Source organism: Dromaius novaehollandiae, chromosome 19 (assembly GCF_036370855.1).
Source record: "Dromaius novaehollandiae isolate bDroNov1 chromosome 19, bDroNov1.hap1, whole genome shotgun sequence".
NCBI lineage: Eukaryota > Metazoa > Chordata > Aves > Casuariiformes > Dromaiidae > Dromaius > Dromaius novaehollandiae.
The window spans coordinates 9931729-9957047 of NC_088116.1; the positions used below are offsets into that span (position 1 = coordinate 9931729).

Below are 25319 nucleotides of genomic sequence, written 5' to 3' on the forward strand. Positions count from 1 at the left end.
TGGGGCAAGCCTAAATGTGCCAAGACACTTGCAATTAAGTCCAGATTTCCTCTCCTTTTGTTTAATTTACACCATCGTAAAAATGAGATTGTAACATTTGGTACCAAACACAAAATTTTGATGACGGGGCTCTGACAAAGCAGCTGATACATGAGACAGGGTGAAATGCGATAACTCTGTCTTGAATTATAAATGGCCAAGGCTCAACTCCAGTACATAAAGCTCTTACAATTGGCATGCATTGTAAAGCATCCCTGGAAATGCCTCTGATTTATAGGCAAGCTGCCCCTTTAGAGAGAATCTAAAATAATCTAAACCAGACATCACTGGAAGATATAAGAAGCCTCTTATCTAGCGAGCCGTGTTTCTCTGGGCACACAGACCTCACTCGAACATGCTCATTTATCTGAAACTCGAGCCCAGCCTTTCCTGACATACTAGGGGACTTGACAATTATAAAGATTAATGTAAAGAGGAGAGAACTTGTGCCTGGCCAGAAGGGGAGAGTCGTGGAAGGGTGTGAATTTGGAGGGATTTCAGAGCCTTTGCAGAAGGGTCAAAGAAGTTTTTGAGGGACCATTTCCCCATGCTGCTGAGAAACGACGGTGAGCTCGCAATAATGTACCGGAGGAGAAAAAGCCCTTTTTTTTGCCCAAGGGAAAGTAGGGTGCTCTCCCCTGTGGCTCGTGGACCAGGTTTGCTCGTCCCTCCATCGGCGTAGCTGGAGCTGTGGGTGGTTTCTGCGGTCACCGGAGGTGGTCCAGTGCAGCCGGGGGGTCTTCGATGGCCTCCCAAAAGACGGCAGGGACGCTTGCGCCGTGGGGAGGTGGAGTTCAGGGTGCTAAAAAGTGGGGTTGCAGCGGCCGAGCAGGTGCAACCTTTGCCAGCGAGGAAGGGGCGGTGTGTGCCGGGGAGCAGGCAAGTGCGGCGCGGTGCCAAGAGCTGCCCCGGGGAGCATCTCTGCCGCGCGGCCGCGGAGGTGCTGCCCTGCTCCTGCCCCGCGCCGTGCCCGGGCTGCGTTGCTGCCGAGCGTATTGAGGCTCGGCACAGCTTGATCGGAGAGATAACAGATGACTGGAGAGGACTGTAAAATGCAGCTGGGAACATTAAAGTCTGTTCTAAGTTAACTTCATGAAAAGCTTTCTTTTTTTTAAACGATAAAGCCTCGAACATCAAATGGCAAGGAAGACATGAAAAAGCACTGCTGACTGTTGGCTTGCGCTCTCTCCCCGTGTATAGCTGTTCATTATTTTATTTTTCATTTTCTCTTGTTTTAATATCTCATAAGAATCTGGAAAATTGCGTTTCTCTTTCCTTGGGCTTCTTCTTTTCCCTGCATTTGGCAGCTATTGATTCCCTCTCCCACGTGTCCTGAGGAAGCCGTGCTGGTGCGTCTCCTCCCCTGCACCACGCTCTGCAATATTGACCGATGCCATCTGTGTCCCGGAGCCGCTCGGCGGGCTCAGCTAGAAGCAGGACTTCAAAACGCCGAGCGCTTCCCGGCCCGTGAGCCAGCAGACTGACCGGGCCAATGCAAGCAAGGGGTGGAAGGGGGGAACCAGGCACTGGTTTGTACTGGTGGATGGTCTTGCCAAATGCCACAGCGAGTTGCTACAGCAGAGTCTGCCCAGTGCTTTCAGATCCCATAGCGAGGCCGTAACCACAAGAGCATCAGTTGTCTCCAAAGAGCAGTCCCACCTTGGTAGAGAAATACATGCAGTGATTTATTTATTTATTTATTTTAAGTCTTTTCCACTGTGGATCTTATCTCTGGTCAGGAGAAATGGGACATGGGCCGGCTCCTCGGCTGGGCACACGAAGGGGTCACCTGCCTTTTCGGTGGGCTGTTGTCCAGATCTGCCTGACCCTGTCTGCATTACCGCTCCTGCAGTCGGTGTCTTGATTTCACACGCAGCTGGAAGGGTTTCGAAATGTGGGGCAGCCACGTCCAGAGGGTTTTCCCATCCTTTTTGCATCCAAACTGTTGCTACAAAGCATCTGAGATGCCTTAACAAGCCATGTCCAGAGGGTGTGTGTGGTGTGGACTGCCTGGAGAGATGGGGATTGATGTCCTTTTCCGTGTCCGGTTGCGCTGGCTGGTGACAGGACCACCTGGGCACTCGCCGTCCGTCCAGTGGCCGGCAACGTCCCCGCCATCCTGCTGGCCATGGCAGCTCCCGTGAGCACACCGATTTCCTTCAGCCAGAACCGACCAGGTTGGCTCCCCAGACCTGTTTACAACATTTAAGCTAATCCAGGTGAGCTTGCTTGGAAGCAGATCAAGGAGCGCTCGCGCAGATGGCCGTGCCGTCAGCGACGCGGGGCAGCAGCGCCTGGCTGGGAGCTGGGCTTTGGCCAGCCCAGCTGTTTGCGGGCTGCACATCTGCAGCCCCGGGCGAGCTGATGGTGTGCAGACCACGTCCGCGGGGCCGCGGGTGCATCCCTGCGAGATCGCAACTCTAACCCAACCAGGGCAGCTTGGTCTGTTGTCTGGGCCAAAGTCCAGCTTAATCATCCCGAGCAGAGTCGTCTCTGGTTTTGAGATATTTGCGACGTTTGCTGGGTTAAGCAGGTCTGGCCTCGCTGCCTGTTTCACCCTCCTAAGCCTCGCATGCTTTTTGCAGCTCAGCATCTCCGATGCTGCGCCGAAATGGGAGCTTTATTCAGCAAAGCACCATCTGGTTATTGCCCTCCTACATCATCCAGCTGGTTTTTAACCACAGCTACGTTTGAAGAGCAGTAACTGGGTTTCCTCTTTGCATGGGGGATTGTTTCCGACGCCGGCAGAAGGGATCTGCGAGTTCCTCCTTAAGCAGTCGAGCAGCATCCAGGCGGATCACTGGCAAGAGTCTGTAGAGTATGATGAAAGAATTAGTCCTTTGCCACTGAAAATCCCTTGTGAATAGGTTTAGATAGAATGGCAATAATGCACTTGTAGTGTTTAATTTTCTGTGTATTTAGAGATGCAAGGAAGTCGTTGCTGAAGATATGCTTTATTTGAGGTTTAATGGGGGAAATTAGCAGGAAATAGCTGGTATTACTGAGCTACGTGACACTGAAGGGTAAAAAAGCCTCCCAGAAAGGCGGATTTTCTTTTCGGAGAGATTGAAGGCTAAGCAGATTGAAACCAGAGAAAAGAAATACACCGGCCAATTAATCGCAACAGTTTCAGCGGTGCAGAGCGTATAAAATCCGGGGCAGGGAGATGCACGCGGGGCCGGAGCACGGGATCTTCGCCGCTCACCGGGAGGGCTGCGAGCGCAGGGCTTTGCCCGGGCTGCGGGCGGGCGACGGAGCACGGGACGGCGGCTTTGCAGGGCCGATCCTCTTCCCGCGGGCTCTGCGAGAGCCTCTTCCCTGGGGCTGCTTTGCCTGCCGTCACTTAGTCCTCCGTCTCTGGTGGGATTTTTTGGGGGTGGGGATGGAAGGAGTAAGCGTTAATTGAACAGGGGGCACCTTCCTCGAAGCGTGAGCAGTGCTGTGCCTGCTAGCCAGCAGCGGGCTTGCGGCGGGCAAACTTTTGTCCGTGCAATACCGGCGGCTGATTTTAACGCGTTGCAGGAGGCCCTGGTGCGGGTTGAGCCGCGGAGCTCCTCGGCGGCTGCTCCGAGCAGGGCTGCCGGACCGCGGCTCCGGCCGTGCCAGCGTTCCTGCGCTGTGGCCTTCCGCGGGGCAGCGGCTCCCGCGCCGCTGCAGCAAACGTGGGCTCTGCCTGCCCGTATCTGAGCTGGCGTCCCTTCCCATAGCCAGAGGAGAGGTGCAGACATCAGGCTTGATTCACTGCCACCATGGTGGCTCTTGCTGGCTGACATCGCGCTCAGCCCCCCGAAGGCCTGGGCTCTAGTAGTTTTAAGGCTGTAGCATTTGAGGAATTCACCTCTGAGCACCTTGCAGCCACTCAAAAATACATGTAAAACCCCCCGCTGAACCCGCTGTCCTTGCAGCGTCTCCCACGGTGTCCTCTCTCTCCCGCAGGGCTCCAGCAGAGGAAGGAGCAGGAGGCGGACGTGCCGAGGAAGGCCAAGGACTGTGGGCGGCACGTGCTCAGGGTCTCCCCGGACCAGGGATCAGACGTTTACCTCCTCAGGAAGATGGTAGAGGAAGTGTTTGATGTGCTTTATAGTAAGAACCTTCACGATTCCATTTGGGGATTTTGCTTTCAGCCGCAGCGACCGGTCTCTCCGACAGCCGCGATGCCGAGGAGCCGGGTGCCAGCACGGGTCCGTCCCGTGCCCGGCGCGATGGCCCTGCAGCCCCGGGCACCTCCAGGGCTCCCAGGGACGAAGTGAGCTGCTGAACAGGAGTCAACCGCAGCACGTGCTTTTTAGCAGCGCTGTACCCGGCTCTTGCTCAGGAGCTACGTAGAAGTGGGCTATGCATTAACGTTGCGTTGAAATTGGGTCCGGCCGTGGCCTTTTCCTTTCCAGGCAGACAGTGAAAGAAGCTATTCCCCAAACTGGTAATTAAGTGCCAAAAACTAAATTACCTTGCGGGGGAAGCCCGCTTTGTCTCCCCCAGCAGTCCGAAGCCTCTGCTGTGCTCCAAGTGTAATTTTTAAATGCACCTTTATCCCTAACGCTGCTTCTACAACACCTCTTTTACAAGCACTGTGTTGGGGCTCTGCAGTGTCTCTCTCACTTATTTCAACAGCAAGTCTATTTAAAAGGAGAAAGATGATTTTTCTAGCAGGCGGCCCCGCAGCTTCGGCTCCGAGAGACAAGCTGGTCCCATTCCAGCACATGCATCATCCCTCGCAATAAAGATTCTGCAATTAAAATGTAGATGACCATATGGTTGTTGATATGTAACCCACTGGGTTGCAGAGCTCCCTCTGGGCCCAATCTGCAGAGGTTACGAGCCTGTTACAGCCCTGCCTTGGCTTCGAGTGCGAGCTGCGGCAGCACCTGCCTCTCGCTCGGGAGCTTCTCGCTCGGGTGCCCTGCGGAGCTGCTCGACGCAGCGGCCGCGCTGCCCGAGAGCGACACGCGGCTCCCGCTTCGCCTTTCGGCACCCTCCCCCGGGGCCGTGCGGGGCCGGGTAGGAGCAGCGAGGTTGGGCCAGGGACCGGGGGAGGCGCGAGCAAATATTCCCTCGGTGGCAGATGGCCTTCGCCCGGCCCGGCCCTTCGGGGGGACGCGGCGATGCACAGGCACCGCGGCGGCTTCAAGACGGGGCGGCTTCGCCCGGCTGAACGGATCCGCTGGATAAGCGGGTGTTTTGCTTTCCTGGGTGCAGGTTCCCTTAAACAGCCCGGCTTTGGGGTGGGCTAACACAGCCCCAACCCCAGCCCGGCCGGGGCCGCACGAGGCGGGTGTTGCCCCTGTGCGAGCCCCGGCTTTGGGAGCAGGGCTATCGCCTCGAAAGCAGCTTCCCTGCAGCCGGGCGGGAGGACAGTAATGGATCATCCACTGAGTCTGGGCTTGTTTAAAAAGAAAATGGATTGCCTACCTAAAGAGGAGCGGTGACCGATGGCTGTGTTTCAGCAAGCCCAGGTTTCTTACTGTTTTATAGCTTTGCATTTCAGCAGCATCTCCTGGTCCCCTACCCAGGATTGGGGCAGTTTTTGCTGGTGTTACTTGCTTTTTAAAGATCACCCAACAACTGTGCACTGCGGGTTTTGCAGACAGACAGGGGAGACATTTCTTCCCCCCGGGGAAGGACAGTAATGATCGGAAGCTGAGGTTTTCTAAAACCACTTAAAGGACTTGGATGCGATATTCCCATTAAAGGGAGTAATCAAATCCTCTCTCTGCCTTTGAAAGGTTCAGCTCAAGTCGCAAGGAAAGGGAAGTGCAGAAAAGCCAAACGAATGAGCTAGGAATTTCATTATAGAGCTAGTTAGATCCCCGCGCTGAACAGGAGTTTTTGTTATCCTTCTACTGAGAGCTAAGATTTAAAGGCCTCTTGAGAATATGTGGATTATTCTTATATTATATCATATAAATATTTAATTATATAAAAAAACCTGACCAGGGTGCATTTGTGTGTGGATGTATGGAATAGAAAACCCTTGTATTAGGAGCAGTTTGGAGAAACTCTTTACATTTTCGAGGCATGATGGATCTGTGTGTGCATTTTGATGCAGAGCAGGGACTAGCTGGACAGGGCCCCACGTGGAGCAACCCTTTGCAGCAGGGAAGTCCGAGGCCCACCACGATGCCTTGCCTCATGCCGCTGGGTATTGCCGCTGCTGATGGTAGTGTCAGATGCTCCTTAGCTGCAGGACACAGCAGAGGAAGGTTGGAGGTCCCTGGGCTGGTGGTTAGGGCTCTGGCATTGCCACCAGAAGATGTAGGTTTGCATCCTGGCATCGGTGCTTTCCTACTAATTCAAAAGGAAAAGCCGTTTCCGCGTTCACTGGGTCTTTATATGGTGAAGTCTGCTGGGCAAAGGCTCACCTTTGGCAGGCATCTCCTCACCTAGCCAAAGGAGTCTCTGACATTACCTAGGTAACGTTAGCTCGGGGGGGTTTTAGGTGCTGAGCAATAGCATCTTCCATTGATTTTACGGGACAACATGGCTTTCCTGAAAATCAAGCCGCAGGTTTGCACGCCTGCCTCTGGGGCTGCTGCCCTGTGTGCCCCGAGTCACATTTTGCACGGCGAGCGCAACGAGGCCATGCTGCTCTCGTGGAAAAGCCTGTCTCCTTGTTGACTCTGGAGGACTAACGCTGAAGATAGCAGGTTCCTCAGGGTGATTCTGTTTCAAGTACCGATAGGGCTGTTAGAAATTAACAGTTATCTTTCTTCTGTTTTCTTTTCTTTTTTTTATCCTTTCAGTTGCCTCCCATCAACAGGGATTGGAAACAAAAATCTTAGAAAACGCTCAGTCAAAAAGATCACATATTCCCTCTAGAGCCCGGTAATCTCCACACCAACAGAATGACTGATTACCGCCGAGTTCTATTAAACAGGCATTAATGATTATTATTGTCTCTCCTTAGCTAAACCGTGAGCCTCTGCATGGCAGCGCAAGCCTTGCTGAAGGTCACTTTGACAGTAACACGTTCCCCATAAAAATATATTCAGGGAGTTGCCGAGTATCGCATAGATAAGGAGTCGCTGTGGGCATTGCACACTTCTTCCCCCATCACGAGTGCCAGGGAGGCCAAGAGGGGTGATGGTGGGAAATGAAAACCCGCTCGAGCCAGTGCATTGAGGCAAAGAATCAATTAGTACCTTTCAAGCTTGCAGAAAGTGTACTTGCAGTGTTGTGGTTCAAAGGTTTGTTTTGAAACTTCTGTTATTGGCTTAATTAAAACATTATCCATCCCGGCTATAAGGAACCTTGATGGCTTGTGCAAGTCACACATCATTAGTTATCGTGCATTGCTTCAAAGAACATGTTGAAGAAATCACTTTTAATAAGGACTTGCTGACAGTGCCACAAGATTTCGAGGATTTCTGTAAGATCTTTTGCAGGTAAAAAAGAAAAAGAAAAAAGAAAAGAAAAGAAAAAAAAGGTGTTAAAGAAAATCAGCAGTATAAAATCTCACAGCTATTTCAAGGTCCCATATTCTCTTCTGCATGCCCCTCACCGTAGCGCTGCAACATGGGTTGAGATCCCCAAAGGACTGGAGATAAAGGAGAGGAAACCTTGCCATGTAGCCAGATGTTCTGCATCTGGATGTTGATTTGCCAGACAGGTCACATTCATGCACGGCTATTTCTTCTCTTCTGCTTCATGCTTTGTGCACTGGGTTTATTGGTTGCAGTGATTTGGGTTCGTTTCCAAAGTAATTTTTTAAGAGAGAGCAGTTCAAGGGTTTTGGCTCTTCCTCTCGAAACACTTTAGAGGGGCCTGATTTTCAGGAAGTATCTTGTCTGGAAATCAGGCTCCCTTAAGCATGCCAGATTTGGGCACCCAGCCTCTAGCCATTTTAGAAAATCTTTGTGCAGCTGTGATTCTCTTGGGAATGGTTGTCTTCTGCTGCCGGGGGAAGTGGAAGCAGCTTGTTCCCCATTCCTCAGGGTGATTTTGCTGTGAAAGGTGCAAAGATACTTGTGCTTTTCTCGTGTCACTGAGCCAGTATGGGGATATGCGTTATCGTATGTGGATGAGCTATGTGCCCATCTGCCAAGCAGAAATGATGAGGTTTCTTGACTACTGAAGGGTATTTTGCATTCAGACGTATTGATGTTTGCAATGCTTTCGGATTGTCGAATGGAAGGAAACTGTCGGGTATTTTTCTTGCTTTCACAAGTGCATCGAGGCTACATAGCAGCAATAGGAATGAAAGTACTTTCCTTTCTTCCAGGAAGTAAAATAAGAAAAACTACTGAAAGTAAGATCCCCAGAATGTTTCAGTAAACATGAGATAAAAATCTGTGCAAACCCTTCATCCTCCCTTTGTCAGATCTCAGCTCCCTCCAGTGTTGGCCCAGTCCTTTGCTGGCATAAACCAGCACGGCTCCAAGGGGGGTGGGCTTGCGCCAAGTGGCCCCAGCTAAGGGTTTTATGGTGAAACCCAGGGACTTCTGCTTATTGGATTTGGTGAGATTTTTATTAATTAATGTTTATAAAATGCATGCAGATCCTTAAATGCTAAATGCTGACTTAGGAAATGGTTTTATTCTAATAATGTTATCATCGGAAAGAATGGTTGTGATCTGCTGCCGCTGGTGCTGTCACTTTTTTTTGCTGTCACATCTACTCCTAAAGTCCTGTCGGCTGCAAGAGGTAGCAAACTTTGTCTGGAAAAGCCAGTGATTTTACGCAGTGTGTCATTGTGCCCGTTCCCCAGGTGAAGCCATAGGGAAGAGCAGCGTGGTACCCTTGCCATATGAGAGGTTCCTGAAAGAGCCAGGATTGCTGGCGGTCGCTGGCTTGCCCGAGGGGATCAGCTTTAAGAAACCCATGGAGTACGACGTGAAATCCCTGATGGCCATTTTAGAGCACAGCCACAGTATCCGGTTCAGGCTAAAAAGGTAACTTCAGGAGCGCCCCGAGGGGATGGAGGGCAGGGAGGCCCTTGGATATCGGCTGCGCGCACAGCATTTTGGCCTCTAGCCGCCTGCCACTGTTTTCCCCCCATCTGAGCGGCGGCAGACCTCCCAAACCCTGAAACGTAGGTCCAGCCTTGCAAAATCCAGCCTTCCTGAGAGAGCTTTATCAGTGTCTAGTGGACTTGAGATTCTTTATTTATTCCTGTGAAGTGAAAACAAGAAAGATACCTAATAAGTGCATCTAAATGTACAAGGTTAACCACATTACTTCACGTGCCTCCGCCAGAATTTCATCTGTGTTAAGCTAAGTGCTTTCTCATCACCAAAGAGATTTCCAATATAAACGTCTTAAACCTCTTTCTAGGCCGAAATGAATATTTTACCCCAGACGACAAGGAAAGGTTGGGATAATGGAGGGGATGAACTCTCCAGGCTATTTTGGCCGTGTTTTCACAAGGGACTGTCAGATTTGGATGCTGTTCTTCTGGAGTTTGCCTGTCTTCAGGCACCTTGGTTCAATTCAGAGAAATGCTGAGCACCAGCAAATACTCATTTTGAAGGCTCAGCACTTCTGAAAAATCAGGCGGAGATAGCTAAAAGTAGGACACACACGATTTGAGCTATTTTTGAAATGATGGCTGCATGTCTCATGTAGAGCATGCGTGTCCTTGGTATGAAATTCACCCTTGGATTGATTGAGGAACTTGTTGATCTTGTTACGAGTCCTCAGAGCTGAGAATAGCCACAATGTCAATCAGTAAGGTGCCACTGATTGTTTTACTCCTTAAATGCACCAAGCTATGGAGCTAGACTGGTTTGTCCCAGCTAATAACTCTTTTGAACTGTCATGAGACCTACCTGCCCTTGGAGAAAATGGTGCAGATGCCTGAAGGAGAACTGGGAAGAGGTTAGGTGGCAGCTGTAGTTTTGGAAACAACAAGCAAAAAAGAGCAAGGCAGCCATCAGTGCAGCATGAACTTCCCATCCTCCTGGACATGACTCTTTTGAAGGCTGTCCTTTTCCCTTCCACATCTTTGCTTGTCTGGCTTATTTGTCCTATTTGCATCTGCCTCAAACGTTGGCCCAAGAAGGCAGACAATGTGAGCAGCTTTGATTAAACCCAGCTTGCTGTCTGAAACTGCTGCCCCCCGCCAGGTTTCTAGCCAGATGTTTCACCGTCATGTCAAGAAGTTTCCTGCTTCCAACGTGCAGGGCATCTTGGTGGCAAACAAGCCTTGCCCTGCTGGCAGCAGGAGCTAGGCAGGACGGTGGTTCTCGGCGTGCGTGGGTCACAGCGTGTACTGCCTGAGTTGGTTGCAGTGTGTGGACCCAAAGGAACCTGTGTTTTCCTCTTCTTTTCTTTCTCTCCCATTCAGGCCAGCGGATGAACCCAGCCGAGAGCCGAACCCTAGTGTAGAGTTGAATTGTACCTCCCTAGCGTCCAAGGGCAGCCGGGAGTCTGGTGCCAATAACCAGATCGCTAAATCCGCCAGCCAAGACACTCCATCCGCTGTAGCCATGACCAATTTCTTATACGGTGTCTCGCTGCCTACGCAGATTGCCATGGACCTAAAGCAAGAGGTGTCCTCCAGTCTGCACGGGGTGAATGCGGCCAGCGAGGTGCTGATGGCCAGGCCCTCAGGAGACCTGAAGGTGCCTTCCTCACAGGAGTACAGCGACTGCTGTGGTAATAGCCTTAAGTTTGCTCTCAGAGGAGGGCCTGGTGCAAAGCCCACCGAAGCTGAAAGGGGACAGACCCGTGCGTTTTGGTGGCCTTTGGATCAGTCCAAAAACCAGCCTGCCGTAGCACCGGAGTAGCGCAGCTCTCTCGTGCCACACGTCTCTGCAGCCAGGCGGGTCTCACCGCCCCGCGTGGCCGAGGGCCCTCCACGCCGTCCCGGGGCAGCCTGGGCACAGCTGGCGGGGGGAGCCGAGGCTGCGGATGGCAGGGGGAAGCTCCCGCTGGTCTGAGGGCACAGCCTGACCACCCCGACCCTGCAGAGCGATTTAAGCAGTTTTCTCTTCCAGCTTGCCCTGGTCTGGGAGGACAGAGGGAGCAGAGGCTGGGTCATACCTCTGGTCTCCTGGCTGCAAAAGATTGGCCCTACCCCTCGCGCAGCCATAGTCTCCCAGTCTCCCAAGACATGGCCTCAGGCTGCTGCTTCCTGAGGTCCTCAGCTGTTTCCTGGCAGCGTTTGCGGTCCTAATGGGAGGCACTTGGGTGCCTACATACCTCACTCTGAAGTGATGGGTGCTGCCCTGCAAGGAGAGGGGAGCTGGTCACAGAGGTCAGAGGCATTGGGGGTTGGTGGGACTCCTGGGCTTGGTGGCCCTCTCAGATGATGCGCAGGTTGAGGGGTGCTGTACCGTGGCCACCCTGCGTGCTGCTAGTGGTTGGCATCACCCTTGGGTGACAGCCGGGGGTCCCAGAGTGCCTCTTGCCCTGCGTGCCCTCTGCGACTCCCCTCTTACCATGCCTTTGGCCTTGTCTCTCCTTGTGTCCAGGACAGAAAGCAGCCGGCTCCGGGGGCCCCCTCATCCAGAACGTGCACTCCTCGAAGCGCATCCTCTTCTCCATCGTCCATGACAAAACAGGTACGTGTCCCGCGGGCGCTGGGGCGCGAGCCGGGGGCAGGGGAGGTTGTAGGTGTTGCGGTGGGGAATTTCCCTTCCCTTCTCGTGCCATCTCAGCCGAGCAGCTGAGACATCTCTCTCTGCTCAGCTGCCCTTCCTCACCTCGATGCCGGATGTCTCCCAGCATTAATTTTCCTCCTGTTGCTCCAAGGAGGTAGGGAGATGCCACCCCTGCTTCCTACATGAGAAACAGGGACACAGCGCAGGCCACGTCTTTCGCCCAGGGCCTGCCTGGCTCTGCAAAACAGCAAATACCAGCCGTGACCTTGGCATTATTTCAAAATGATTGAAACCCACTGACCCCGGGTATTGGTCCCCAGCAGTGCCTGGAGGATGAGCAGCAGTTTCCTGGGAGGAGGAGACTGTTCCACTTGCCCACCTCGGCCCCACCCAAGGAACATGCAATTTAAAAATGCTGACGTGTTTACATCAAAACCCTCGCCCCTGCGCTTAAAAAATAAATAAATAAATAAATAAAAAAAAAAAAAAGGGAAAGTTGAGAAAGAGAAGGCACGAAAAAGCTGCTTTGTGAAATCGCTGTGTGCTTCAAGGGTGCGTTGCAGCTTGAGTTTGTTCTCTCCTCAAGGGTCTTTCGCTTCAGGGTTGAAATGTTTCATGGGGTCATTTCTCAGGAATCTGCTCGGCCCGTGCACGGCTGCAGAGGAGGTTGCTTTGGGCCGGGGATGGGGAAGCCCGGACCTTATCTGCCAGGCTGGCAGAGTTTGCGCAGGAAGGGGGAAATAATTATTTTTAAAGCAGCAAAATCTTGTTCCTGGTTCTTAACACCTCGCAAGAGAAAAGTGCATCTGCTGTGTATGAACCATATGGAAGTTCCTTATTTCTTATATTTTGTTTTGATAGATAAGTGGGACAGTTTTATAAAAGAAACTGAAGATATCAACACCCTTAGGGAGTGCGTGCAAATTCTGTTTAACAGCAGATATGGTGAGTAGGAGTTAATATCCCATTATGCATCTGCAGCGCTTGTGGTTTGCATATCATTATATAGCAATCATTTTTGTTCCCTAACACAGCAGCAGAAGCCATATGCTAGAGCTCCCTTCTCTTTTTAACGCTTTTAGCCCAGCAGCTTCCAATCTTTGCCTATTTAAGGTTATGTCAATATTTCCCTCTGGAATCCCCCATGTCGAGGAATTCATAAGTTGGCTGTAAAATGGCCCGGGTCCGAAACGGGGCACGGGGGGTCAGCGCGCCGGAGCTCCGCCAGCGCTCGCGGGGGAGGCATTGCTGCCACCATTTTAAATTAACGTGGCAGAAAACCAGAAGACTGTAATTATTCCAGCTGCTTTCTTTTCACCTGCAAGCGCGGGAAATCTGTTGCAAAGGGGCCGCCTGGCCGAGGAGGTTCGATTCGTGGATGTTGCTCCGAGCCGCGGGAATCGCGGAGGTGCTGGGGGGCTGCAGGGCGGCTCTCGCCTGGCCTGAGCACCCCGGGGTGCATTCGAGGGGTGTCTGAGCACGCACGGTTTGGCAGCGCTTGCTTTCGCTTCCCCGCGTGCGGAGCGGGGAAGGTGAGGCAGGCCATGCTGCTCCCCGCATCCCCCTGGGGATCCGTTTCTGGGACAGGCAAAGGGATAACAGGACAGCAGGCATTGCTCTGCTTTTCAGACCTACTTGAATTAAAGCTTTTTGAACTTCTCTTTATCATCTGCAAAAGAAAAAGTGCGTGTTTAAGCTAAAGCCATGTGTTCACCTTCCAGCTGAAGCCTTGGGGTTAGACCACATGGTTCCTGTACCGTACCGGAAGATTGCGTGCGACCCAGAGGCGGTAGAAATCATTGGGATCCCTGATAAAATACCGTTCAAAAGACCTTGTACCTACGGCGTCCCCAAACTCAAACGGATCCTGGAGGAGAGGCACAACATCCATTTTGTCATCAAAAGGTACGTGGCGAGCCAGACACGCTGCAGGCAGCGGCGCGGGGAATTCTGTCCTCTGCATTAGCCGTCGTCTGTCGCAAGTAATCTATTCCGAATGTAGTCTCTAGGCATTAGCTAGGTGGTGATATATTCAACATTAATGTCATAATTACAGCGCATTTGGCTCACTTTGTCTAGTTCTTCCCCTCTGTTTGGCTGTCAGGCTCTGGCTTAGCCAGCTTGCTGCCCAGGCACCTGGGGAACGACGTCCTGGGAGATGGCTCCATGTCCTCGGCCCAGGGTGGGAATTGCCCAGGCCTCGGGGCGGCTCGGGAATAAAAACTCTATTCCCTCTCTGCTCAGAGTTTGTGTTTTCCACCCAAAGCTTGTTCTGTCCTTCTTTATGGGAAAGAGTTAAATGGCCATTAGGCAGAAATAAGTAGGGGACTAAATTTTTTTTTTTCCCCTGGACCTCTGGTTTGCCCTTTCTCTTTCCCTTTTTGTTAATGATGCAGCCGAGTCACACGGCTGTCAGTAGCCCCATGAGCACAATCGCCCCTGCAGTGACACCCGCGGACGCGGTAATGCGGTTGTAAGGCTGGGCAGACAATGATTTTGCCACCCTAAGCGTTTCGGATGGCCACAAGACCCTTCGATTGCAGCGCAGCTTGTGCTGTCAGCTGACAGTCAGCCTCCAGATGGAAACACATAGAGTGAATTCCCCTCCACCTCGTGTTTTTGTGGGGTGATATTTTCCCATATTTTGGATATTTTTCATTATATAAGTATAGCGTGTTGTATCCTAGTTTCTACTTTTGCACTGGCCTAGGAAGAGAGTGGGAGCTTTCCCAATTGTGCGTGCAAAGTGCAGTCCCTCTTTACTTCTCCATTGGAGAGACCTGTTTCGTAATATATTTAATTGGTCCCCACCTGTGCCGAAGTAGTGTTGTTCCCATGTTAGAGGTGTGCAACTAAGGCGCGGAAAAAACAAGGTGAAGGTTCTCAAGGGTACTAAAATCACTGCAATCAGTAGGAATTAGGCATCCTTAAAAGCGCACCAAGGCAGGTCCCCGCAGCAAGAGATGGGCTGGACGGGACGATCCTTTCCATGAGGGTTGTCAGCATTTGGCTTTTTCCTGAACAGGGAAACAAGCCACAAAGCTCCTTTGTAGTGAGCGTGAACATTTTTTAGGGTGTATTGTTGTGTTTTTTTTTTTTTTTTTTAAAGAAGGTGGAAATGCTTTCTGTCAATCAACTTCAAAAAGCGATTACTGCTTCCTATTGGGGACTGCAATTTTGAATGGAAAAAACAAAACATCTCATTGCAGACATCATCTTTTTTCTCAAAAAAGAAATTTTGGCCAAAACGTATCTTTCTTGATAAGTGTTTCAAGTGACCTGTATACTCGGTTGGGATTCGATTCCTTCCCGCTTTCACTGCCAGTTCCTATCTGAACGCACTTTGCTTTTCTGCGCGCTTTTGCGCAGGTCCTCTTGGGTGGCTCTAAAATACCACCTTCAGGAGAAACTTGATGTCCAAAATAGTGTATGTACCGAAGATGGAAGAGAGCGTGAATATTTCTGCTTTGCTGTAATGGAGGTTGGTAAATAGTCTACAATGAATAGCTGAATTAAAAATCCAGCAACAGCTACTTTGGTTCCCTTTTTGGTAAAGCCAGCTTCTAACAGCCTCATTAAATAAGTTAATTAAATGAAGAGAATGACTTATAAGCAGATGTAAAGGTACTTTAGTTAAAAAGCACATGCTGTAAGATTACTTGGTTGCACAACAAGCTAGAAGGGTTTTTTTATGGGATGAGTAAAATAACACTATTTTGACTTGGTTTAATGCTGTTCATAAATAAAATCTAAAATTGAGTCATTAGAAGCACGTATTTCTTTCCTTTTCTTTTTTCTCCTTTTTTTTTTTTCCTCTTCCCTCCTAGGATGTTCGATGAGAGAATTTTTACAGGTATGTTCTTCACTTTCTTTGATTTATTGCCTGCAAATTGACAGATTGCCCAGAAAAGTAGAGTTGAAATAATGTTGCCTGTAAACAGCAAAAGTGCAGGACATATGTAATTATGTTCAGCGAGGAGAAGCCTCGTCTGTGCATCACACCCAGGCCTGGTAAGATTGCCTTTGCCTGGGATCAGTGCAAGCACTGTGCACCACTTAAATAGCGTTTTGAAGGTTTAAGTGAGAAATACACGGTGCGTGAGGCTGGGTTGGCTCTCTGCGCCAGGGCGAATTTCATCTACAGGGAGCACATGACATATTTCTGTGCTTTCATGAGGAAGAAAAATCACTGCTGGGTTCCTCACTGGTAAATTAGTCCCTTTCTGGGGGGCTAGAAAGTGCTAACGTTATCCAGCTACTCTACTGTTTTTAAAATAAAAGAACAATAATCAGTGTTATCGGGGATAATATCCTGGGGATTTTTTTCTGCTCCCCCCCACACACCCCACACACGTTTAATCCTTCTGTTTTAAGTTGAAGAGCAGCCATTCGAAGTGGTTCCTAGCAAATAAAATGAGACAGGTATTGATAAGCCCTGACCCTGCCTTTGGGAGGCAGAGAAAAGCTCACTGCCGCGGCCTCCGCCGTCCCGAGCTGCTGACGCCGATCCGAGAAGTGGCTGCAAAAGTGGCACCCCCTGCTCCTGAATTTAATCACCCCTCGCTGGTCCCCGATCTTTGGGGCCTGGCTCACGAGTGAAGGCTTGGGGTCCCCCCAAGCTGCCAACCCCGCAAGCTGGTGGCTTTGCAAGTAAGATAACGGGGGTCCCACCAGGGTGAACTGGCACTGCCGCAGCCTTTGGGGCGGCCGGCGGCTTCCCCCCAGCCCCGGAGCCGAGCGGGGAGCAGGCTGGGAGGTTTCTCCCCCCGCAGCCCCGTTACTGCCGTCTTGCTCAAGAAAAGGCTCTGAAAGCCTCGGCCCAGCCCTGTCGCCTGGAGGACGGCGTGCTGAGCTGTCTCTCGGGACGTGCTGGGTTTGTCCTCGTAAATCCATCATCGCTCCGCACGGTGTCCCAGGGCGAGTATCCCAGCCGGGCTCCCGCCGTCCCCCAGCTGCACGGTGGGGTGATGCCACGGCTCTCCATCGTGGCCGGTGAGAGGCACCGTGGCGGGCAGGGAAACTGGGAAGCGATCCCGGGGCTGCCATCCGCAGCCGAGGCAGCTTCCCATCCCCCTTGCCGCGTGGTCCCCGCAGGGCCGGCGGCAGCAGAACGCGTTAAAACTGTGTTGTTGTGATTCGAGTCAGCAGCGCGAAGGGCAGGTCTGCTGAGTCAGGAGGTGCCATTTTTGCACAGACACTTTTCCGGAGCGGAGCTGCCGTTCACGTCGCTGTCGCTAACGTATCCCAAAGCTTCCCCGTGCAGTTTTGTTCACCCTTTAATTAAAATACCCGCCACTGCTGGGAAACCTATTTTTGCTGCTCCCCTGGGTAGCTGCTTCAGGCAGGCTTCGTTGCTCCGAGAAGAAGATTTGGTCCATAAAAAGCACAAATTAAAAGGAGCCTTCTGACTGTCGGTAGATAAATAGTGTCTTTAAGGCTTTATACGGCTGCTGCTCCTGTTGCCAGAGCCCTGCCCTTCCTCGCAGGCTGGAGCCCAAAGGCAGAAGGGCTTCGTGTTCCCATGGGTGGGATCTCTCAGGAGAAGGGTGGGGATGTCACCAAGGGGCTGCGAGGCCAGTGAAGGGCCTCATGCAGCCAAATTTCACTCCCACCTTCCCCCAGCACAAATCCTCCAGCTCTTCCTTCACCTTCCCTGCCCGATTTTCATTTCCTACCCCGTCTTCGGAGCACGCTTTTCAGCTCCAGGGTCATTGCTGGGGCTTCGTTACAGCACCTTCCAGGTTGCTGAGGGACGGGGAAGGGAAGGAGGAGGTTTCTCGTGGTGACTAGATGCTTGTTTTCCCCCTCCCTGTCGGTTTATGGCATCCTTTCTCCCGCTGCGTGCACAGAGGACCGCTTTTGGGGCTCGGTGCCGTCTCCCACCTCCCTCCTGCACCCGGGAACGGGGCTCCCTTTCGCAGCAGGGCCGCTGGTGCGCTCCGGCGGCCGCTCTGCGTTTGGCCGGCCTCCATCCCGGGAGCCCCTTCCTTAACTCCTCGGGGCCGCGGTGCAGAGCGGGGCGAAGCGGCGGCGGAAAAGCTGCATTGCTAGCGCTGGAGTTGTCGGGTCGTTAATTCTGGCTTTGCTTTTAATTACACCACCTCGCTGCGCAATGGGGACCAGGAAGCAAATTTACCAAAGATCCAACGAAGCTGGAGCCGGCCAGCCCGCCGGGGGAGATCTCTCCCGAGCCGCACCGCACGGCCGCCCTGGACCTGGCGGGGACGTCGCAGGCGAACAGCAGGTAACGGCGCTCCTCGCCCCGCGCCCGTCGCCCGGCTGCCCCGGGAGCTCTCCCGCCGGAGGCGGCTTGGTTCCCTGTGAAATACCCCTCCTGAAGTACCTTTGCTTCTCATTAATTCAAACACTGTGGAAACCCTCTGCTTCTGGGAGAGCGGAATTGCCTTCGTTCCCACAGTGATGCCAAGGGGAAACGCCGTCTCGCGAGCCCCGTCGCCGCCTCTTCCCACGGGGTGAGCTGCGGGAGCCTCGCTGGCTGGACCTCGGCGGTCCTCGTAGGCACAACAGTTCACACGGGGACAAGGGACACCAGCAGCAGCTTTGGCTGCTCTCCTGCCCATCACGGGACACGTCATCGTCCACTGGGCTGGGGAAGTGAGGGGTGGCAGGTCCATGCTTTGCCTCCTGCTCCACCGGCGTTGCAAACGCCGCGGACGGGCTGGCATCCCGGCGCGCAGGGCTGCTTCATGGCAGCAGAAGGACGGATGACTAAGGAGAATCGCAACGGGTGCAGTTCAGAAAGATGCAGCGTCAGAAAGATGGTGCAGATAACGTGGCGCATAAGCCAGCTGCCTTAAGGGCGTTGCTTCACTGTCTCCGTAAAAATCGGCTTTGATTGTACAATTAGCAAGCACAGGAGGAGACAGAGCATTCCCATCCTTTAGCGAGCTTATGCCAAAATCGCAACGTTGGGAATCATTGGTTTCGTACAAAAATGATGAAATCGATGCCATGCCCAGACAAGCCGCATGCGGTTATCTGCAGGAGCGGTCTGTGGTGTTTAAAGCATGGCCTAAGGATTCACCCCCAGCCGGCATCGTAACAAAACACCCTGCTAATTAAGTGTTATTTGTTTATAAAGAGCTCGCAGGGAGACTAATAGCAGATTGACTGATGTTTTAATGAAGGGCAGGGTTACGGAGTTCAGCAGGTCAGTACGCTTTTTGTGAGAGCACCCGTTTCTGGCGCGGTTAGGAGCTGGCCGCACTGCAAGCCGGGCAGGTCTGTACCGTGCTTGCAGTGCCCACGGAGCTCGCCTTCCCGTAGCCCTCACACCGGACCTGCTGGCCGAGACCAGAAATCCAGCTTGGTTGCAAAAGGGAGAGCCAGAAGACAGCAAGCCAGTTATTTCCTTCGTTTTAGCTTCAGTTGATCAGGAGCCAGGCAGCATTTAGCCCCGACATTTACCTTTAAATCCCTCTGAATGGGAGAGGTGATGCAGCGCTTTGCAGTGGTGAAACTCCAGGAAACAAGTTTGTCGCTGTGATCTGCCAGGTGCTCGCGGGCATGGCTGTGCCGCAGGTGAAGGATGCTTTCCCTGGCCTTGCCTCCTAGCCTCCGCTCGTCCAAGTAGGTCACAGATTTCTGTGGGTTTAGAAGTACTTACAGCAAAACGAGCTTTGCTGGGATGTCTGCAGGTGAGATAGAAGTCCTACTTCAACTCAGACTGCATTTCCCTGGTAGCTTTTGTGAGGCTGCAGACTAAATTACTTGAAGGCTGATATTCCTCCAGAGCTCTTCCCGGGGTTCCCATCATGGGACAGACCAGCCCTGCTCTAGTGGGACAGGGCACCTGCAGGCAAATGCGAAAACCATGAGCGTAAAGTCAGGGGTGAAGTTGGGTGCTCTTCTAACATTATCTACATGCTTTGCTGCAAGTCCCAAGTTAAACTTGGGCTTAACTCAAGATAAATGAGCAGCATAGATATCATTTATAGACACAACTCTGGCAGACAGAGGGGAGCAGTTTAAGAAGTTGTCTTCCTCTGCTGTCCTTCCTGCCCCTGTGCTGGAGGTCGCCATCTCCAAGGAGGGTTGGTGAAACGGGATGTAGGAGCGCTCCTCAGCCGCCGCAGCGCAAAGTCTCGCAGCACAGCATCGACACCTTCATCAGCCGTTCGGCCAGGGCTGCCAGACTGACTGCTGTTGGGTCAGAAACTTCTGCAAGCCAGGTAGGGGAGATGTCTTAACTTGCTCCAGCCTTTTCCATGGCATGTTTGACTCCCCTCTCTCCTTGGTTCTTAATGGAAATGAGTCTGTGACAGATTCAAGTGTGCTTCAGGATCGGGGATTCCCCGGCTGCGTTTCAGGTATGTCTCCTTGGATGTGGTTACCACAGGCACCTAGAGTCGTGCTTGTCCAAGATGGGTAAAGCCACCACGTCAGTAAAGGCGGTGTTTGAGCAAGGAGCTAACAGCAAGCAAGGAGGCACGTGGTCGGTGCGAGTGCGATGTTGTGATGCCGTGATGTCAATGCCTCTTTGTCGGGGGTTGCTGTCACATGCTGAGCGCTGAAATCTCTGAGTGTTGTGGCACTGGAGGTTGACGAGATGTGTCTGACAGTACTGGGAGGTGCTGCGGTGTTGGCAGAGCTGGGTGGCCCTTTGCCCAGCCATTTTATGCGCTGGGGTGGAAGAGATCCCCCTTCTGTGGCTGCTCTCGCAGGACACGGATGGGTGCCAGGAGCGAGGCAAGGGAGCTGCAGCTTTCCTGGGCCTCGGCAGGCTGTCCAGGTCCTTTCTGTCGTTCGAGGAATGAGAACTTGGTTGACGTCCAGCATGTAGAGTTGTGTGCTTGCAGGTGGCAGTTTACAAGCAGCAGGAGGGGACGCCACGGCCCTTCTTCAAGAGTTTGCGTGTTTTGAGTGCTGGCTTCACCCCCAGGTTAGGACTTCTCCTGCCCCATAGGAAAGCAGCTGGGATGGCCGAGACCTCTGACGTTGTGAAGCCCCCGCCTTGCCGCTGGAGCTCATATCCATCCTGCGTGGGTATTTTTCTCCACTGGTTTGATCTGTCTTCCCAACTTTGCTGCTCTCCTGCTGAGGGACACCAACCATGTCCTCTCTCAGGCGTCATTTTGCCAAATGAAACAAGCCAAATTCTTCCAGTGCTCCCCTGGGCCTCTGTGCCCCGCTCTGTGCAGGGCTGGCAGGGACAGGGGTGCTGGTGGCACCGGGGTGGGTGTCAGTCATGCCCTGCGCAGTGCTGCAGTGCTGCTCCCTGTGCTTCGCGGACGCCGGCCCCGCTTCGTTGCACCGTTGCACGTGGCATCTGTGGGTCTGAGTGAGTCGCTGAGCCTCCTTTTATCATCAACGAAGAGAGCTGAGCGCCCCGAGGGTGAGTCATCTCTCTCCCAGGCAGGCATTTAGGTCCAGGTAGGGGAGTTGCACCCCAAAGTGCCTGTTCCTCTCCACTGATGGCAGAGGGAGTCCAGCTGGCAGCCTCAGCCGGAGACGTCTGCATTGCAGAGAGCGAAACTCGGCTGGGGCGAAGCCAGGCCTGAATTACCTGGCTGAAGTTACGGGAGCCGGTGTCAGAGTGGGAACCGAACCCAGATCTCCAGAAACCTGAGCTAGGGCTTAGCCGTGAAACCGTCTCTCAGCCCGCTCTGGATTTCTCTCCTCACCTCGCCGTATTGCTGAGTGCTGGAAGTGTTTAGGCTCGCGGCACAGCTGAGCATCTGCTGCGCTGCTGATGCCAGGGGAAAACCTAAGGTCTCAAACACCGCTGGCCTCAAAGCATGCCGCGGGTCTTAAATCTGGCCTGTTGGTTCTCGTTTCATTTGTTAACATTTGCAATTAGTGCATTTTAGTGTTTGCCACAGAAAATACCACCGTGCACTTAAATTGGTGTGACTGAAGACCAGCAGGCAGAGAGACAGGATATGAGGGATGCCGAGTTAATTTGTGCAAAGCAATAGATAGAAAACCCACGGCCGCATGTCTGTCGGAGCATGCTGGCGATGTCACGGCTGGTGCCTGGCCCAAGATGTGCTGCCGTGGGCATCAAGGACAGTGGAAGGCTCGCGGTCCAGGGACAGCCCTCGCCGGCATGGCATGGTCCCCGTCTTGGCCCAGCCGCGTGCTGGGTGCTCCCTGCCAGGAGCCACTTAGGGGTAACGCAGAACAATAAAACCGCTTTAGAAGATCACGTGGAGGAAAAATAGATTTTGCGGGGTGGTTTGTGCCAAGCCTGAGTCGGATCTCGTGTCCCGTGATGCTGCTCTGATGTGGGCCCCGCAGGGCCGTCCCCTTCTTCCATCTAGGCAAATCTGGCGCAACCCACAGAAGTCACTGGGGTCACCTTTGAATTTCTCTTAGTTGGCTTACGTTGGTCCTGACTTATGCTGTGTGCATGAATTGGGCTGCGTATCCTGAATTTTGTGCGCACCACGGTTAACTTCTGACATGTTACAAAGGGAATTGCAAAGTGCAGTCGTGGTGCAAAACTTGCCCTGCTCTTTTGCATGTGTAAGTTAAACCTCCAAATGTATTGATAACACATATCTGCATGAAAAGAATAGGTATACTTGAAAGATATTCAAATCCCATTTTATTCCTCCTTCCTGTACACGAGGAAACTTCTGTTCCCTGATAGGAACGCACCAATTTCCATACCAGTGGTCCACCCAGTTCAGAGTCCACTTTCAGAGAAAGGGCAGGACCAAATACTCAAGGGAAAGGTGCTAGATATCGCAGAGGGGTAATCTGTTCCTCGGGGACGATCTACTCCCAAATTTCCGTAGTGAAAAGTTGACTTTGACCTGAAATATGAGTTGAAAACCTTTCCCATAGCTCCTGTTTTGTATGTATGTAGTATTTGTTAGTCTAGAGTTCCTTTTTGCCCATTGGTCCTTACGGTACCTTTAGGAAGGCAATTTCAAGAGTGCTTCATGTTAATCTAACCTTGTCAGTAGTGTGTTCTGCTGTTGAGAGTGGGTTTATGCAAGCGAGGAGCGCTTTGAAAATCCCCCTGAACAAACATGGATGTGGAGCTACTCGGCTGTTTCTTCCTTGCCCTTGAAGGACCGGCATCGTGGTGGACTGCGTTTCCCAGTGCCGTTCCTTGGTTCCTATATTGCCAAAGTGCCATAGTTCTTCTTTAAGAAGAAAGAGAGAGAGAAAATCAGTCCTGAGCATGCAAAGTAATCTAATTTAGATGCTGAATACCTTGTATAAATTTCTAAGTGTGCTAAGTTAACTGTAGACACAAGTTTGGGATGGTGCCCAGTATTCAGGGGAGAAAAGCTTTGAGCAGAATAAATATTTACCAAATCAATTGACTTTTTTCCTTTCTCCATATTTGCTTTAGCTGCATGAGTAACCACATTGTAATGATACTTTATGCACTTCTCCCTACCACAAAGTGATGGAGCCTGCAAGGTTTCGGGCTGTTAAAACTCCTCTTGCTTTCAGGAGCCTTTCGCTGAGGTTATATCCATTGGTCCCTAGGGATCTGGCTGTGATTAGTGTTGGTGTGTGACCGAGGGAAGAGTCGGGAGCAGGCAACGGCTGGAAGATTATCTTCAGACAGGGCCTGGGCACCTGCAACACTTTAGACATGGGGAATGGAGATAGCCCAGTCCTTCTGGGGACTCGAGCGTAAATTAACACGTTATGGGAGAAAACCAAGCTCAGTTTACAAGCTACCTACCTTGAGAGCGTTTCCAAAAATTGCCTCTGTGGTTTCCACACTCGGAAAACTATCCCAGCCCTGATTTCCCGGGCGGACACATTGGGAAGGGGGGGCTCAGCCAGCCGCGCTGCGGTGACGGCGCTCACGCAAACGGCCGCCGCGGCGCCTCCGGGTTCATCCAGCAGCGCTACGTGCGTGCACATCGGTTTTAAGCTTCATTTAATCGCTCCATTACCATGTTTTTTGTCTGCCTTTCCCTTGCAGGGCTGAGAAGTGTAGCGTTTCTGAAAGCTGTGAACCAGGTGAGCAAAGAAGTACTCCTTTTCTGCTGGAAAACGGCGATGCAGGGTAGGGGAGGCTTTTACGCCTAACCCTGTGAGCGGATAAATGCGATGGTGGCGGCATGTCGCGGGACACGGTTGGCCGTGCACCCGGCCTCGCTGCGGCGCGGGGCGGTCGGAGCTGTCGTGCCGGAGCCGTCGTGCCGGAGCCTTTTGAACCACAGCAGGCAGGGAGGCAGCACGAGCTTTATCGAGTGCTTTCTAGGAAGAGCCGCGTCCCCGGGAGGAGGACGTGCGTGGGCAGCGTGCTATCGCTGCGGCCGAGCTTCTGGTGAGCGCCGTGCGCGTCCGTGCGCAAACGCAGCCAAAACCGGACAGGGCTGCACGCACGCGCTGATGTGAAGCACGCGCGTGGTACCTCCCACACGTAGTCGTCTGGTGGCCCGCTGTGCAAGGAGGTGTCATTTAAAAAAAAATTAAAACAAAATGCAAAGGGCAGTAACAAAGAGATTGCCCCCCTCTAATGCAGCAAAATAAATGTGGGTGAAAGCCTGGGAAAACAGGCTAAACCTTTTCTGTGTCTGGGTGGTCTGACAGCTTGGTTGTATTGGCAGCCAGAATAAATTTGTGATGAAGAGCCGTAAGAGAAAGTAGCCTATAAATGTAATTGGAAACGTGACATTAGTTATAGGGTATCCCCAGGGGCAGTTTTCAGTATTTTATCCCTGTCTGATAGGTACGGAGATAAAGGTTCTTATCATATGACCCTCCAGTTGGGTCCAAACAATGCATGAATTGAAAAGAATGAGACTAGGGGCTTAAGCATGTGCTTAAACGTGATGCTAAATGAAGTCTTTAATCTCTAAGTTCCCTTCTACCTAAAAGCAGACACATGATTGCATCAAAGCACATCAGCTGAACGGTAGGGATCGACTGTGAATGCTCTGACCACTGCAAACGAGCAGTAAGTGCCCTGAGGTTCAAATTAACATGTTTTCCCTTAGGATAAGGTTGTCACACAGACGGCTAATTCACTCCGGGGCCTGGGCCTAAGGAATGATCCTGGGTTAAATGCCCGACCGATGCCTGGATAGGTGAAGCCGCGGCAAGCCGAGCGTACAGGCGGCAAGGCATGATTCAGCCCCTTGGAGTGAATTAGTCCCACCCTAAGCAGAGGAAATTTGCCTTGCGATAAGCGACAGCTCACCTTATCACCGTGATTAATATCCTTGGACACGCAGCCGCAGCACCCGCTGGGCTGCCAGCCCGCCTCGCCGCCGGGGAGAAGGTCGGCAGCACCCTCGCGCGTGGGCGCGAATCCCGCCGGGTTCTGGCCGGCTGCGTCGGATCCTGTGCTGCGGCCGCCCCGAGTTTCTCCCTCTGGGCCACGGGCTTAACGGTGCCAAAGTGCCGCTGCCGAGCGGCCCGAGATCAGAAACGCTGTGCGCTGCTATCCGCCGCTGTCGAGAATTTCGCTCGCCGGCAGCGAAGCTCTCGCCGCCCGCCGGGAGGGTTCGCGGGCAGACGCTGCAGCCCCGGTTCGTGTCTGAGATTTTCTCTCTCTTTCTTTCCCCGTTAGGTACCTCAGGAGAGCTGAGTGGGATCAGACAGATCAAAATAGAGCCGGATGAGTTAGACATCATTCAAATCACTGTTCCAGGTAGATGTTGCGCTCGTCTGGCACTTGAGCAATCGCTAAGGATTGCTAAGGATGCCTGGTCTCATGTGTCGTGGCACCTGAACGCTGAAAGACACGTCTGCAGCGTTTCTCCCTGTGCTATCGATCCCCCCGTGTGTGTGCACTGA

General features: G+C 52.5%; 1 protein-coding gene across 5 annotated transcripts in view; it reads left to right on the plus strand.

Annotated features, from left to right (window-relative positions):
* The window catches only part of GTF2IRD1 (GTF2I repeat domain containing 1), a 98277-nt gene that overhangs the window by 43425 nt on the left and 29533 nt on the right, over positions 1-25319 (plus strand). For all 5 annotated transcript variants that reach the window (XM_064523439.1, XM_064523441.1, XM_064523440.1 and 2 more), the window contains 10 exons: positions 3976-4122; positions 8744-8927; positions 10322-10632; positions 11451-11540; positions 12441-12524; positions 13301-13484; positions 15407-15432; positions 17703-17823; positions 23497-23534; positions 25093-25173. In XM_064523439.1, coding sequence (XP_064379509.1) covers positions 3976-4122; positions 8744-8927; positions 10322-10632; positions 11451-11540; positions 12441-12524; positions 13301-13484; positions 15407-15432; positions 17703-17823; positions 23497-23534; positions 25093-25173 — 1266 coding nt within the window. The remainder of the gene's footprint in view (positions 1-3975; positions 4123-8743; positions 8928-10321; positions 10633-11450; positions 11541-12440; positions 12525-13300; positions 13485-15406; positions 15433-17702; positions 17824-23496; positions 23535-25092; positions 25174-25319) is intronic.